At 26.1% G+C, this 15,388-nt stretch overlaps 1 protein-coding gene across 3 annotated transcripts in view; it reads left to right on the top strand.

Annotated features, from left to right (window-relative positions):
• Window positions 1-15,388, top strand: part of LOC126895984 (facilitated trehalose transporter Tret1-like) — a 39,288-nt gene that overhangs the window by 2,848 nt on the left and 21,052 nt on the right. Inside the window, exons 1-2 of one of the 3 annotated variants that reach the window (XM_050668346.1) lie at window positions 8,408-8,827; window positions 8,899-9,016. In XM_050668346.1, coding sequence (XP_050524303.1) covers window positions 8,948-9,016 — 69 coding nt within the window. In that variant the 5' untranslated portion in view covers window positions 8,408-8,827; window positions 8,899-8,947. Of the gene's footprint in view, window positions 1-8,407; window positions 9,017-15,388 lie in introns of those variants that run through there. The other 2 variants (XM_050668348.1, XM_050668347.1) reach the window with 2 other exon arrangements.

Here is a 15,388-nt window from a genome sequence, read left to right as displayed (position 1 = left end):
GTCAGTAAAGACTTCGGATTTTTTATCAAATTTCCATTTAAAAATATATGATCTGAGTAAAATATCTGTTGAGTTATGCAATACAAATGATCGCAAGTTATACGACAAAAATGTTCGTACACGAATATTTATTTGTTTATTTCTTAATACATTTTATTTATTAATTTGACGTTACTTAAGTTGTTTTTATACATCTCAGAGTTCTTTTATAATTATTTAAACTTATCTGTTTCATCTTTGTCAATGTATAAGTAAAAGCTTCTTATCGTTTAGTAACTTATTCATTATGCATATAAAATAAAAATATTTGTATACTTTTATATATGTAAAAATGGTTTAATCTAATCTTATACAAATCCATTATACTTTAACATTGAACAAATTATTCAACTTACTTCTTAAAGATAAATTCCATTTAGTAATTTAGCTGAATTTGCTTAAGAATTAATAAGAATGACAGTTTGTTTTTACATACTTTTGAATTGTCGAATAATTATGATATAATTAAGTCAAAGAGGGTTTAATTTACCGGAAGTCTTATGTGTATAATAAGATAGCGAAAAATTTTTTTAACTCCTTTGAGCTTTAGAGAGACTATCAAATTTTAGATCCTCGTAGTACTTACGTCATATAATTTAAATTAATAAAATTCAATTAAATTTATTGAAAAAAATATTTTATATTGTTAACTAACGTTTAATTTTCAGCTAATTTTTAAATTCAAATGTTGTTTTTCACTAAATTCATTATATACTGTAAAGCCTTCTAAATTTAAAGATTATTGAATTAAACATTTTGTTTAAGTTCTATATTGTCATAGTTGAAAACATGTATTTATCATAGATAAATAAACGGAAATAAGACAAAATTATTGGAGGGTAATATTTTTTCACATGAATATAGCGTGGCGTGAAACCTTTTACAACTCCTTGTGAATAATCTTGTTTATTTAACATGATTAATAATAATATGTTATATTACATTAATATCGTTTTAATATAATACAATATTTAATGTGGCTTTAATAATAACACATAAAATTAATTATAAATTTCTATTATATTTATATCTATAAATTATTATGATTTTTACAAATTATGTTATCATAACAAGTGCTATTTCTTTATAGTAATTATTAGTTTTAATAGTAATTTACTGTAGATTAAATAAACAATAGATCCAAAACTAGATATTATATTCAGAAAATAGTTATTAAAGTTTACTAGTAATAACAACTAACGCGCATCAAATATAAATTAGAAATATGAGCCATATACATATGTATAGGAGATGGTGACGACGATTATACATAAAATGATTACACAACGAGTTTGTATATCCTGCGGTAGATTTGTTTACCAAAATAACATCATCGGGTACTTTTTATATGTTAATCATTAAATCGATCCAGTTAGAGTTGAAAATTTGTACTATGTGATCCTTACAAAATTTTAACCTCCTGGATTTTCCATTAGTTACTCCATTAATATTCAAAGCTAGTGATGGAAAAATATTCGTAAGTTACCCAATATATTCCAATATTTTTAAAACTATTCGATAGTTTGAAATATTCGAAAATGCCCCATCACTATAAAAATCTCACAGCACTATAGCGCAATCTAGTTCACAACATGATTACATATAGATCATTATAATAGAAACGGTACTTATTTTAATAATTGATGTCTTTTATCGATGTCGGACAAGTAATTTAGTCATGTGACCAAATTAATAATTTATACCTTAAAAAATTAAAACGTCCTAGAACTTCGTGTTGAATTTATTTTGAAAGGGTTTATTATTTATTATTATTATTTATTTTTTAACATTTTACTTCCTTTACAATAATGTTCTTTATTGAAAATATTAATTAAAAAAATACAAAATACTCTTTATAATATTTAACTCTTGAATATATCACATTAAGTAATACATAAGATACTGTGTGAAGTTTATTGCTGCAATGTGTTGAACAAATTCTAAGCATTCAATAATTAATATATTATTATTCTGTAATTGCTTATTCGAGAATTTTGACAAATAGACACTAGTCATTAGAATATACAAAAAAAAAAATTGTATATTAATATAATTTTTTTACTTTGGTTATTTTTAAGTCATAGTTTTTTAATTAAAAGGAGTTTTTTGTTCGTAAGCTTTATTTTCAAAGACTCTTCTTTTATAAAACTTTTTATAATTCACTGCTTTAGCCAATCCTAAACTATTTCATCACCATATCTTTATAATTATTTTTAATGGTTTTTTAACGGAGATGAAAATGGTAACGTTACTTTATTTGTCAATTATGAATTGATATTATGAAGTTTAAATGTATAAATAATAATAGGGTTTGTTAAGGATATCGATATTTCGATTCGATATCAATATCGCCGACTTTTTTCGTTTTTCCCACAATATTGATTATTTTTGAGATATCGCAATAATCAAAAAAATTTTTTATAAAAAAAAACTGTGAATTTTGGTCACTTTGTTATAAAATATATATAAGGCCAAAAACATTTCGTGATAAATTTGTTAACATATTTCGTATTAAAATATATTATGCGGTATAGAATTGAGACAACGCGAAAAATGATATTTATTGATTAAAAACTCTATTCTTAGATTAGGTTTATATTATTATGCCATTGTTGTTATTCCTATCTTTAACAACACGCAAACAAATAAGGTATTGGGAAAATTAGAGAAAGAATTAGAAGATATACTGCAACAACTGGTTGTAACTAAATCTGAAAAATAAGATGAAATTATTGAACCCAAAGAAAAAAAAATCAAATTCCTATTAAATAATAGTGATGATAAAAATAATTATTTGTTTTGTACATTTTTAAATTTTGTTTTTGAATTTAAAAAAATGTATTTAAAAAAAAAGAAAAATATGTTTCAGCACTTATAATCTTTTCTTTNTGATTTTTACAACCATAGTAACAAAATGCTATTCTTAAAAATAAAAAAATAAGTGAAATCATATAACTATTAAATTTAATTTTCAATTGTAATTTTTTTGTACCATATTGATTTATAACGATATCGGAACAATTTATGAACGAAGTTTATAAATTATTTACAACTATGATACCTGTTCATGACAAAAAAAAATCGTAATTAGTTCAAAAGTTCATGTAGGGAAAATTAAAGGGTTATAAAATAGTGTAGACGTGATATGTATGAAATAAAATCGAATTTTTTAATTAAACTTACCATTATACAGGGATGTCATTTGCGGGGTGTCAACTTGTCTCAGTCTCATTTTTAATAGAAACTAGGGCCGGTTAATTGACACATTTGTTGATCGGGCCATACTTCAAGCAATTCCGTTCCTTATTTAAAAACAATAATCTTCTTAGACATGCAATGAAAATAAATTTTGATTCATTGAAAAAACACCTAAAATTTATATTTAATTTTTTTTTTTTTTAGTTTTTTTAGTAAATTTAAAAGTTCTTTCATAGAAAATTCTGTGAAAGAATGATTTATATATTATCGTCAAAACTAATTTAGAAAATGTACTGTAATGATAATTTTTTATAATTTTTATTAAGTATAAAAAGGGTTGAATTGTTAGCTAATGAATCACGAACGGTTTTATAAAATGTTTTGATCAAAGGTATTAAAAGTTAAAATATGACTGAAAATTTTGAAGACTAAATAAATAAAATTCTTCTCTATATTAAAAATATAAGATTACGTAATATGTATTGTTATAATAATAATATAACTATCCAAATTTGTATAATGAACATTCATACAACATCCAAATTTTTGTATTGATTTAAGGCAAGTGCGTATTTACATTATACATAATTAATTGTATAATATAATTAATTTTTAATAAATATTACTTTTGATGTCTTTTTTCTTAAAATCCATCTTAAAGTATCATTTTTAGTTAAAATTAGTAGTCACATAAATTTTGGTTGTATTACACCCCTATAAACACACTTATGACTTAGGAATTGAGGAATCAATTTATCATAGACTTTTTTTTTTTTATTCACACTTCATGAAAAAAGAATAGAATATCAAAACTTCTTAAACATGAAATAATTTATTGGAAATAGGTTTTGTAAAACATAATAAATAGGCGCTTACAATAAATACCTTTTGAAATCGGTGAAAATATTACTGTAAGTACTTTATTTTAAGTTTATATTCTATAGTTTTTGTTTAGTATGTAAAATATTGACTATTCAAAATTATTTTAATTTACAAATATTAATTTAAGTTATTTATTATATACTTACTTGAAAAAAATTAAGTACGCATTACAACTAACTACAAAATAAGCAATATTATTTTTAGATTGAGAACTACTAATTGTTTTAAAATTAGAATTCTTTGTTTTTCTTTGATAAAAACATATTGGCTTAATTACTTTTGAGGTCATTCAGTTGTATATCTATTGTTGTCAACTTCATCTATTATATTAATGATTATTATAATCTGTATAATTAACATTTTATTAAAACAATAGTGTAACTTTTAAAAATTGCTTTAAAATATTTGTTTCTACTAAATATAATTATTCGTTTTAATTTTTAAAACAATTATTTTTATAAAATTTGATTATTTGTTTTTACAATTTAAAAATCTATAATTTATAGCAAAATTCCTATTAAAGTAGAAAGCGTTATGATTAACAATATAGTTATAACGTTTAAACTTTAAAAAAATGTTAAATAGTAATAATTTGCCCATATAAAAAAATGCTTATGGCAATGATTTACGTTTGGAACACTTTTAACGTTAAATGTCAAAATGTTTAACGAAAAAAATTGAATATCGTTGTAATATTAAAAACATTAAAGATACAAAATTTACAACGATTAAATATTAAACAACTTTATACTTAATTATAAGATAACGTTATAATATATTTAAACGTAATCGGAAAAAAAATTATTCAAATTTTCGTTCCTATGAGGAAATCATAGTCATAATTTTTTCAGAAATATTGTTCTTGATTATATTAGGTATTAGGGGGTATAAGGATATAACTTTTTATAATGTTTTATGTATATCTCCCACCAAGACAACTTTTGAGAAATCTTTTATGTGATTATATTCAATAGTACATGTAAAATTGTTTCAAGACCAGTAGCGTTCAAAAGATTTCGTTCTAATAGGATTTTTGATTTAGTGTGATAATAAACCCGAGAGGAATTTCATTTCTCACTATATAGCTGAACTTTTTTCGGCGTAGTTTAAACCTTAGAACATAATTACTGCGTAGGCCACTCATCGCTTTAGAAATTAGTGACTTATTATAAACTTCTCATATAACTCAGATATTTATTGTTTTTAGTATATTATCTTATATTAGCATTATTATTTAAAGAGAAGATTAGAATATACCATATTTTTGTCCTTTTCTGATTGTTTTTTTTTTTTTGTTAACCATTGTGAATTTTAAAGTTTATTTCAAAATTTGGTATGATAACATGCGTATTATTCGTGTTTGAAAGTATATAATTTATAAAATTAAATCTACAAAGTAATATACTATTTTTGATGCTTACATTTTACCTTAATAAAATTGAAAAAATTACATTACGTTTTCAATAAAACAGTATAAAAGTGAGCCTTTCTTAAGGTTAGAAGGAAATATTGTTGGTAATATGTCTCAAACATTTATTGGACTCCTCATTTAATGCAAGCCTATTTATACGAGTTTTAAGTTAGATTGTAAATTTTTTATTTTAATTTTAAGGCATCTAAAATATAAATATTTAATAGTTATTTATACTTGAGAAATGTTGTCATCGAGATTTAAATTTCAATTTAGACCCTGCAGTCTTATAAATTTATTACATTGTAAAACCTTTTAAGATTTTTCTTCTCTTTGCTGTTAACTCTTAAGCATAATTTTTTATCTGTGTACATATTTCAGTTATATAAGAGCTTTCCTTATTTTAAATAATGAAAATAATTTTGTTTTACTTATTATAGTACCTTAATTTATTAATTCGATTTAAAAAAAGACGTATTGTATGAATGCATATCTGTATAATCGACTAATTTTTTTCTTAAAACCGACAAACATTTTATTAAAACTTCAAATGTAAACTTGTGTATGGTACAGCCATATGACATATCCACACTTAATTACTATTTAGTTTTTTTTATAAGCGATCTCTATAAAATGTTATTAATAGTTATAATGAATGTTAATTAAAATGTTTGAATTAATACAGTATCATGTGATATATCTTATAAATGTTTCAATGATAAATTCTACAATTATCGTGGGAAATAGCAATGTCAATGTCATGGTAAATTTTTAGGTAAATGTCAACAGTGTGTTCAAATAATTATATCTAAATAGCTGTATTGAGTATTAGGGTTTTAACCTTAATTAAAAAAAGATTTAGATATAAGATCATTTCGCTGTATGACAAAATAGCCGAGTTGGACTGTGATATAATTTTTCAATCATCTTATATTTTTACTTACCTTGTGTTTATATAAAAACAATGCTTTCATAATTGAGTATGGTTCAATATACAATATATAGAATAAAAAATTAATATATCTGTTTATAATAGTTTACCTTCGTTATCTAGAATAATTAAAATTTGTATTTATCAAGTCGTATAAACGTTCCTTCTGATAATATTTTTATTTAGTGGTAAATATGATAATGTTAGTGACAATCAGTATTAAACAGACTATGTGATTACATTTTTAATAAACAATGACATTTTTGTTCTTTGAAGCCATAATTTAAATTTTAAGTTATTTCATAAAATAGTGTTGAATATGTAGGACTTATTTTATCACGAGGAATTAGTCGGTGTGAGTTTTTTTATACGTCTTGTTTTGCTTTCCAAGTACACGTGTTCCCAATTAGGGTCTTTTTGGCGCTTATTTGATAGGCTCCATATGGTAAGACCAAAATGCTGACAGTCACAGCTGCAATGTTATGTTTATTGTTCATTTAAAATTTACATCCGCTTCGAAAAAAAATTAAATCAATGGATTATATTTGAAAAAATTTTTTGTTTTTTATTCAAGGTATGTACTAGTTATTCTACTAATTTTCATTTAAAAGGGTACTCTTATTTTACCTAAATTTTTTATTTGCGTCAAAGTAAGTACTTATAAATGCATGAAAGTTATGAACTCCAAAAAGAGTGATCATCTATACAACTGAGACCTTAACTAATAAGTGTAAAATCTTACGTGATTTTTATCACGTTATCATTAGATGGCACTACTTAAAAAATGTTACAAATATTCAATGTGAAGCCGTCTTTTCTTGAATGTCTAAAATAGGTATTGCAATTTGTATAGTATAGACGCACTTCATTATTAGCTTTCGTTAATGAGTCATTTTCTATTTGAAAAGCTATTCTCAACGCAATCTCCTTTTGTGTTCCATTCAGTACTAAAATTTGTTTGTGTCATGCGAACAGGAGCAGCGTAAAGATACGCCAATGCAAAAAGTGTCAGTGTACTTTTCATTATCTTTATGAATATAATCATTGTGACAAATACATCTATTCGTTTCTTGTATATTCCCAGTATTTATGAGGGTTTTGCTTTTATGACCCTTTTTCGTTTTTCCTGTAGTCACTAATTTAAGTAGTTAGTGTTCATACTTGATCCGAGTAAAATACTTATCAAGCGAGGTAACTGATAGCTTCGCTGTAATTACTGATAACATGCAACGAGACGGGATTTAATGATCATAATCAGGGGAATATAAACACGGGTACTATATTAAACAACCGGTAAGGTGGTGCAACATACTTTATTCAACGTGCAAATTTCACGGTAACTAGGTGTCATCATATTATTAACAGAGTGAGTCATTGACATTCTACTTAAAGTCGACCAATTTAGGAAACCCAGTTCCCGACGTAAGAGTTAGAAAATCCTTTTAGTAGGAGAATAATACAGGAGGAGGTACCGCAGGAGTAGGAGAATGTGAACGTTCCGCGTTTAATCACGACTAGGAAAGTCCTCGCGACATTAACTTGTTTTTTAAATTGCACATTTTACAATGAAAGCGTGCTCTCTTGTTCACGTGAATGAGAATAATTTCGCAGAGATCGTTATTCTAAGATAATATTATTTATAAACTCAGCGTATAAGTCCGCCTCCTATACATTTGTTACTGATTGTTCTTTTTTCTATACACACAGCACACTTATGACTGTTTTGCGATTGTTCTCTTATTCCCTCTCATCATTTGACTAACAGTAACTATGAAAAAGAAGGTAGTGGAACGGACGTTGCCTAGTATCACTCCACGGGCAACCGGTTTGCCCATTACCGTGGTTGTCGGTATGCCATGCTCCCTCCTCTGCCACCTCCTACTACTACAACACCGCCATACGGTCGCTTTCGGTTACACACCGCACACCACACTGTTAGTCGCTAGTATATATATAAATCGCATATAGTGTACATAATTTTATCTTTGTAATAGTAATAATAATAATAATAATAATTATTATTATTGTTTTATATTTATATATAAAGAACGTACTCGCACACATACACAAACGCACACATAGAGATATATAATTATTTTGTCGGTACCTATCAGTTTTTGATACGAGCCAGTCATTGTTCATACAACTGTATACACCGTCGTTCAGTACAAAGTTTTTCTTTGGACACTTAAAAGTATTCAGCGTTGTACATGTACTCTCGCATCTCGTGCGTGTCCGGAGTGTATTGATACCGCCGGACTTGTATCTTCGATGGGATATCGCAATCCGTTCGTTTCGATTTTGTCGGTCGATTGCAAATTGCGCTCTAAAACAATACCTCTAAGGTCTTAATTGACCCCTAAAAAGTACTTCGTTTCCTTTTACGCGTTTTCTGTCATCCTAACGGTATTTAAAGCGAAAGTTTTTGTTCTTGCAGACCAGCCAGTAAGCTCTGAAAGTCGATAGTTAATTAAGAAAAGACAAAAATGGCCTGGATCAGTTCGAAAGACAAATCAAAAACCAATGCGGCTGTTGTGCACATGGCGTACCCAATAGTAAGTAGAACTGTTGCATTATTAATTATTTTACTATTATCAATAGATCGAAAATGTGATTAGCGAGATAAGCATGAAATTTATATTGCCGCGAATCACGTTGTATTATCAGTTTTTGTAGTATGTTTGCTCAAGAGTTTTTTCTCATATACACTAATGATTAATTTAAATTAAATTTATACTTGAAACATCTAATTGTCTATTACTAACATTAATAGCATAGGATCACACAACTCATATTGCCAACATGAATCTTCATTGATTCGTTTTCCATTTAGTCTTGCATACATTAGAAATTGATCAATCCAAGTTTCAAGATTTCACTTATTATCATTAGTTAGCCACTAATTTTATAATATTATTTTTATAACGGAAAAACAACAAAGTTGTTCCCAACCTTGTTGACAAGGTTGGAAATACCTCAATATAACATTAGTTTCACATATAATGAAAAATCCTATTGTATTAAACACGGTCAGGGGCGTTTTTAAGATTTGAGTAAGTAATCCCAAATTTTAATATCATCATATGGGTGTTAATGCCTCTGATTTACTTGCGTATGTAATTAAGTAATTAAAAGAATATTGGGGTAATTTCCTATTTGAAACAATTTATTCATCACTGGTGTGCATTAAAATTAATATTTTTGTTTATCTTCCAAAGTTAAATGTATATAATATTGATTCTAATTAGTAAAATCAGGGGGTTTAAAAAAATTATTACTTCTTATAATTAAAATGCATAAAACTCTTGTATTAAATTGGTGAATGTTCCGGGGTAGTAAAATTTGTTTTCAATTAGCTTTCTAACTATTCTGTGTAAGTCATAAAAAATCACGAGCAGGACTATTACAATTGTTTGTCGTAATCATTAAAACAGAGGGAAAAAAATCGCAATGAAATTGTTGAAATTTAATTACAGCCAAGCTAACAAAATTTATTCCCCATAAATCTGTAAAATAATTTAATAATTGATTAGTAATATTTAAGTTTTTTATGCTTTCAGTCAGTATACTCAATTTATACTTTAAAATATAAAAAATAAATGATTGCCCTTAAATAAACCTAACAACTATAAAACTTTTTATTGTTTGCAATGAATTGTAAATAAATCATGTGTCGTGGATTATTAAAATGAGGTTAGGTTCGGTTCTAAAAGATTTTTAAATGAAAGAGTTCTTTCCACATTTTTACCGGTTTATAATGTCTATCATATGAAACTCCTTCTCGTGTTATACCAGTTCAGTTTTGTAAAAGAAATTTAACACCACACTGCACCGTGTAATAATTCATTAGGGTGAAATTCAAGGGATGTAAGACCAAGATTGATCGTGTTGCTTGGGTTCATATGTTTTCATTTGTTGGAGTGCCGTGATCGTATAAATGTGAAAGACCTTATAATCTACAAATTGGTACTTATATATCGTGGACGTTTAAAATGTTTCTAATCAGTAATGTTAATTACCACCGGCCTCAAGATGTTAATGGACAATTTTATTTCAGTTGTATCGTTTATTATGCTCGTCACAGACGCATTCTTCGTGATTGTTCTGTTGGACGTTTATTATTTATTTCGCTAGAATCGAAGATTATTTTTAATTTTAAAATTCTTGAACTAATATTTTAAGATCATAAAATATTAGNGGACGTTTATTATTTATTTCGCTAGAATCGAAGATTATTTTTAATTTTAAAATTCTTGAACTAATATTTTAAGATCATAAAATCTTTATCTTTTATGAATCATAGTGTTGTATCGTACCAATCTGATATGAAACCATCATGTATTCTTTTGTCAATAACTTGACTTACACCGAAAGAGTTGTTGCGTCGCGCTTTTCAGAAGTCAGTTCAGCGATCATTGTGCATAACAACTTAATAGCCAAAACAATCAGCGGTAGAGATTGCTCGTACGCCATGGCACGTGAGGGTAATTAAAATTTCAATCGGATCTATTAAAATTAACATAATTACAGTTTGTTTTTTCCCCGGGGTTGGGAGGGAGCGAAGAGTTGTTTTTTTTAGTTTACAAACTGTCTCTAATCACTAGTGTTTATACCTGATTAATAATAATTGCATTGGATTGCTGTGATGCGTTGGAAAATAAAAACTTTAGGGTCATTCGAGTCCATACCTTTTGTAAGAATCGCATTTAACTATACGTAGTTTAAATAGTGACAATTATTCTGTACATTTTTTATCGCGAATGTTGCGCGATTTTATTTATTTACAAGCGCTAACGTAACAGCATTTACAATATCTTTCTCACGTAAACTAGTGTGGAATTCACCGTATCTCTTTGTATGCTTACAACAAGTTTGTTATCTACATTCTAGTGACTTTCGGGAGTAAGTAAAAATTTCCGTTTAAATGAATTTAAAAAAAAATTAGGCGTCAGCACGAATCCAAAATACCTATTTAATTACACATATATGTTGTTTATATATATTCCTAATTATTAAACGTAGAAGCCTGCAAGTACCGGTTGAAGTAACCACTGTAAATTCATTAAATATCCATTTAGACACATACTTATCGAATTCCCAGAGAGTTCCTTTGCATATTTTTTTCCATTTCTTTGCCAACACCCCGATTAGATAATACTTTGACTTTGCGTATTCGACTAACTGAACAAATCTTGACGATTTCTGCATTTTTGTCCGTCCGACGTGTGTTTGTTATGTAACAAAAACCGATAATGCAATTTACAATTGTGTAACGTCGCCTTGAATTTTATTCATTCCAATTTATTTATTAGCAACAATATGAAAGACCATGATCGTTGCCGATCTTGTGTTGATACATGTAAAATAACATTATCTTCCAAATTTCTTAATAGTCCGAAATTTATTTTTTACTTGTTTTTAAGATAGTATATATTGTGACTCATAATTTCATTGTTTTATAAAATCCTTGGATTAAACCAAAGCATTTTGACATCCAATTTGTTATTAATCGTTGTTTACATGTATGTCATATTTTATTGCATTATTTAACATAAATAGATCTACGTTAGTGTTTGACTTATTTTATATCATTTTTTTAAATATGGAAATAATTATTTTTCTTATTATATTATAGTTTCTATTGAACTGGATTTTCATAAGAGGTATTTTTTCATGACATACATTTGCAAATTACTTAGACTGTATTGTATTGAAATTCAAGAAACGTTACTTTTTTGTACTTTACTAGTTCTTGTTTGAGAGTTGAGCTTGAAATCTGAATGATAAATGAGTTTTGCTGTATATAAATGCATAATCTGAACAGTAACCATAATATGGTGTAATTAATGTAATTTTATTTTTGATTTGTATTTTACTAGTTTACCAAATCTAACAAATTTTTCACAGTGGTTAAAAAAAAATTAGTTCTCAAATTACTTTCATACTCGTTTCAATTTATATTACTCACGACATTCATCAAATGCACGTCTTATATCATTTAAATACATTCATTTTTTTTTAACTTTATCATTATTCTCATTCAATTTCCGTTCCTCATGAGAGTACAATTTGAACAAAAAGAATAAATTAGTTTTATTATAAAAACTAATTATTAATAAAATTATTTTGTTATATTTTAATGGTTATGAAATGTTTTACGAATGTTAGTGGCAGTAATTAAAAATAATAAGTACTTATTTCTCTACACTCAGTTGCATTTGAAGTAGCACTTGAATACATAAAAAATCTTTACTTAAATAACGGTAAAAATATTTTAATAATTTAATGTATTTCTTTCAACTTAATAATAATGTTTAAAAATAAAACTAATGCAATAAAAAAATGCACTAGTTTTTATCTCAAACTTACATTTAATATGATAGCAACCCATATAATACCACAACTTTTCAATCTAAAATAATGTCTGCTAAATATTTTAAAATAAAAAATAAATTTACAATTATTCCATTAGTTTATATTTACTCTATTTCACTTTAATGCACATTCAATCGAGTTTTGTATAAAATTTGTTTGATTTACTTTTATCAAATGTGATAGATTAGGCATTTCAAAGTAGTCATGAAGTTGTTTGTTGCATTAAACCTAAAATCCTTAGTATTATTCTCAGAAACTGGTTTAAACATATTTGTAAAAATACCGAATTGAATGTATTTATTTTTATAAAAGTACTTTAAATTTTACTGAAATATTGTTGTACAATTAATTCTTGATAAATGACAAAATAAAAATCAATCGTTACACAATTATTAAATATAGTAATTTAAAATAAGTAATTATTTCACTAAACCTCAATATAATAAGAGTGTGTTTTTCTTTTTATTTATACTATCTGTTTATTTTTATTATTTTGAAAATGGTCATTGCATTAGAAGCTGACAAGGAGAGGACATGGTTCAATAGAATTAGTTATTGACAATAAATTTAACGAATAATTCAGAAGTTAGGGGAGATCAATAAACCTATAGTACATTCAACAACCGTTATCACTGCGAGAAATTATGGATATTGATAGCGACATTGTTTTGACCTCTACCGTTTAAAATGTGTAAATAAATGCGTACCCCCTTTGTGTCTAATACAGCATGGACAATAATAAAATATCCAATACGATTATGAAAATAGTACATTTGTTACTACTATACAATGTGATTTGTGACTGTTAAAATACTCAATTGACAATCATTAATATGTCTAACATTATTATCACCACCAATACATATTATAAAACAGATACTATTAAATATGAATCGCTTTTTTATTGTTTTTGCACATATTTTATCAGCAAAATGATTGCGTGTGGTTTTCAATAAAAAATTACGTTGTTAATGTTATGCGTGTAACAGTTATACGATCCGTCAAACTAATCATGTTTTATTTGCTCTTTTTTTTTTTTTGTAATTGAACAAATTGATTAAACGATTTTGATACTCATCGATTAATAGGTGAATTTTAATTATAAAAATAAATGTTCTATTTATATAAATTATCCATGTATTAATGGAACTATTTCGTTGATTTTTATAACTTTAAATAAATTTATCAATGCAATGCGTCCACTATTAGGCAACAGTTACTAATGTATTTCGTTAAATAGGAGAACAATTCCACTGATTGGCCTGACTAACATCATATTTTATGTTTTTACAATATAAAATTAGATAACGCCTTTGTAAGAGCCACTAAAATACTTTTCACATATTAATCATTAGAATAGTATAGCACTATCCGTGGCAATATTACCTAAAAATTTGATCATATCACATACAATTTTGAATTCTATCCTTTTGGATGAACTTTTGAACAATTTACTTAAGATGTTTTTTTATATTAACGACATTTTTAAATTTGTTGTCCGCGTCAATGACTATTTGAAATTACAAAAAAGCAATTTTAATGTGGAAACAACAGCTGTAAATTCTACTGTAATAATTGCCTTGAATTTTTAGTATTGAAAAAATATTTGAGCACAATTTGTTTTTGTCATCGTGGAAAACGTGCAACATAACAAACTGCGATCGTCATTGCCACACTTCTGTCAAATTTAATTTTTTTTACTTATTATATTATTTTATTACACACGTTAAATATGTTTGCTATCGGTAATGCAAACAAATGATTCACATATGTACTTTTTCTCATACGTTGTCATTTATACTTTTTCATTAAAAAAAAAAAAATACACATACACACAATAATTTAATTGGGTTATTTGTTATTTAAAACAGACGACTCAATAAAAAATGTTTAAACGAGTTGTTTCAATAATATTTTTTCAGTAATAAAAAAATTTCTTCTAGATAGTTCTAAACCTAACAATTGTTATACAAAAAAGAGGGATATCCCAATTGCATCCCAAAATTACCTTTTTCTGTCTCGAGTGTGCCCTCAAAAATGTATCACCTGAGTATCTCCCGAAATTACATGATGTTTTTTTCTCATAGTTCGAATGTGTTCAGAGAAAAAAATGTTTTTTTGCGTGTAGCATGTATATGCATAATTCATTTAGGGTTACCTAGAGTGGACTTCCAGAAAGAGGCAAAAACCGCAAAACATTCTTTTGAATTATTTGTATATAATTATTGTTTTTTTGTATAGTTAACTATAATATATTACATTAAAATTTGTTTTTTTTTTTTCAAAATAAAAAAACATAAGTTGATTTTTACTACTAGTACTTGTCATACTATCACTCTTTAATCGTGTTGTAACACTTGTTAAATTTTATCTAAGTTACTTCGTTATTATTACCGCGGTCTGTATTATTAAAATTGTTGATAAAAATGCATATGCAATCAATTTAAAAATAAGGTAAAAAGTCGAGAATCTCCCCATAAAACATTTTTATAATAACTACTTAGTAAATGCTTTTGTAATGAATTTGCTTATCTTTTTTTTTTTATAATTTT

Source organism: Daktulosphaira vitifoliae, unplaced genomic scaffold (genome assembly GCF_025091365.1).
Source record: "Daktulosphaira vitifoliae isolate Bord-2020 unplaced genomic scaffold, ASM2509136v1 Scaffold_1, whole genome shotgun sequence".
Taxonomy (NCBI): Eukaryota; Metazoa; Arthropoda; class Insecta; order Hemiptera; family Phylloxeridae; genus Daktulosphaira; species Daktulosphaira vitifoliae.
The sequence above is the reverse complement of the archived record's forward strand: the minus strand, read 5'-3'. Positions and strand labels throughout refer to the sequence as shown.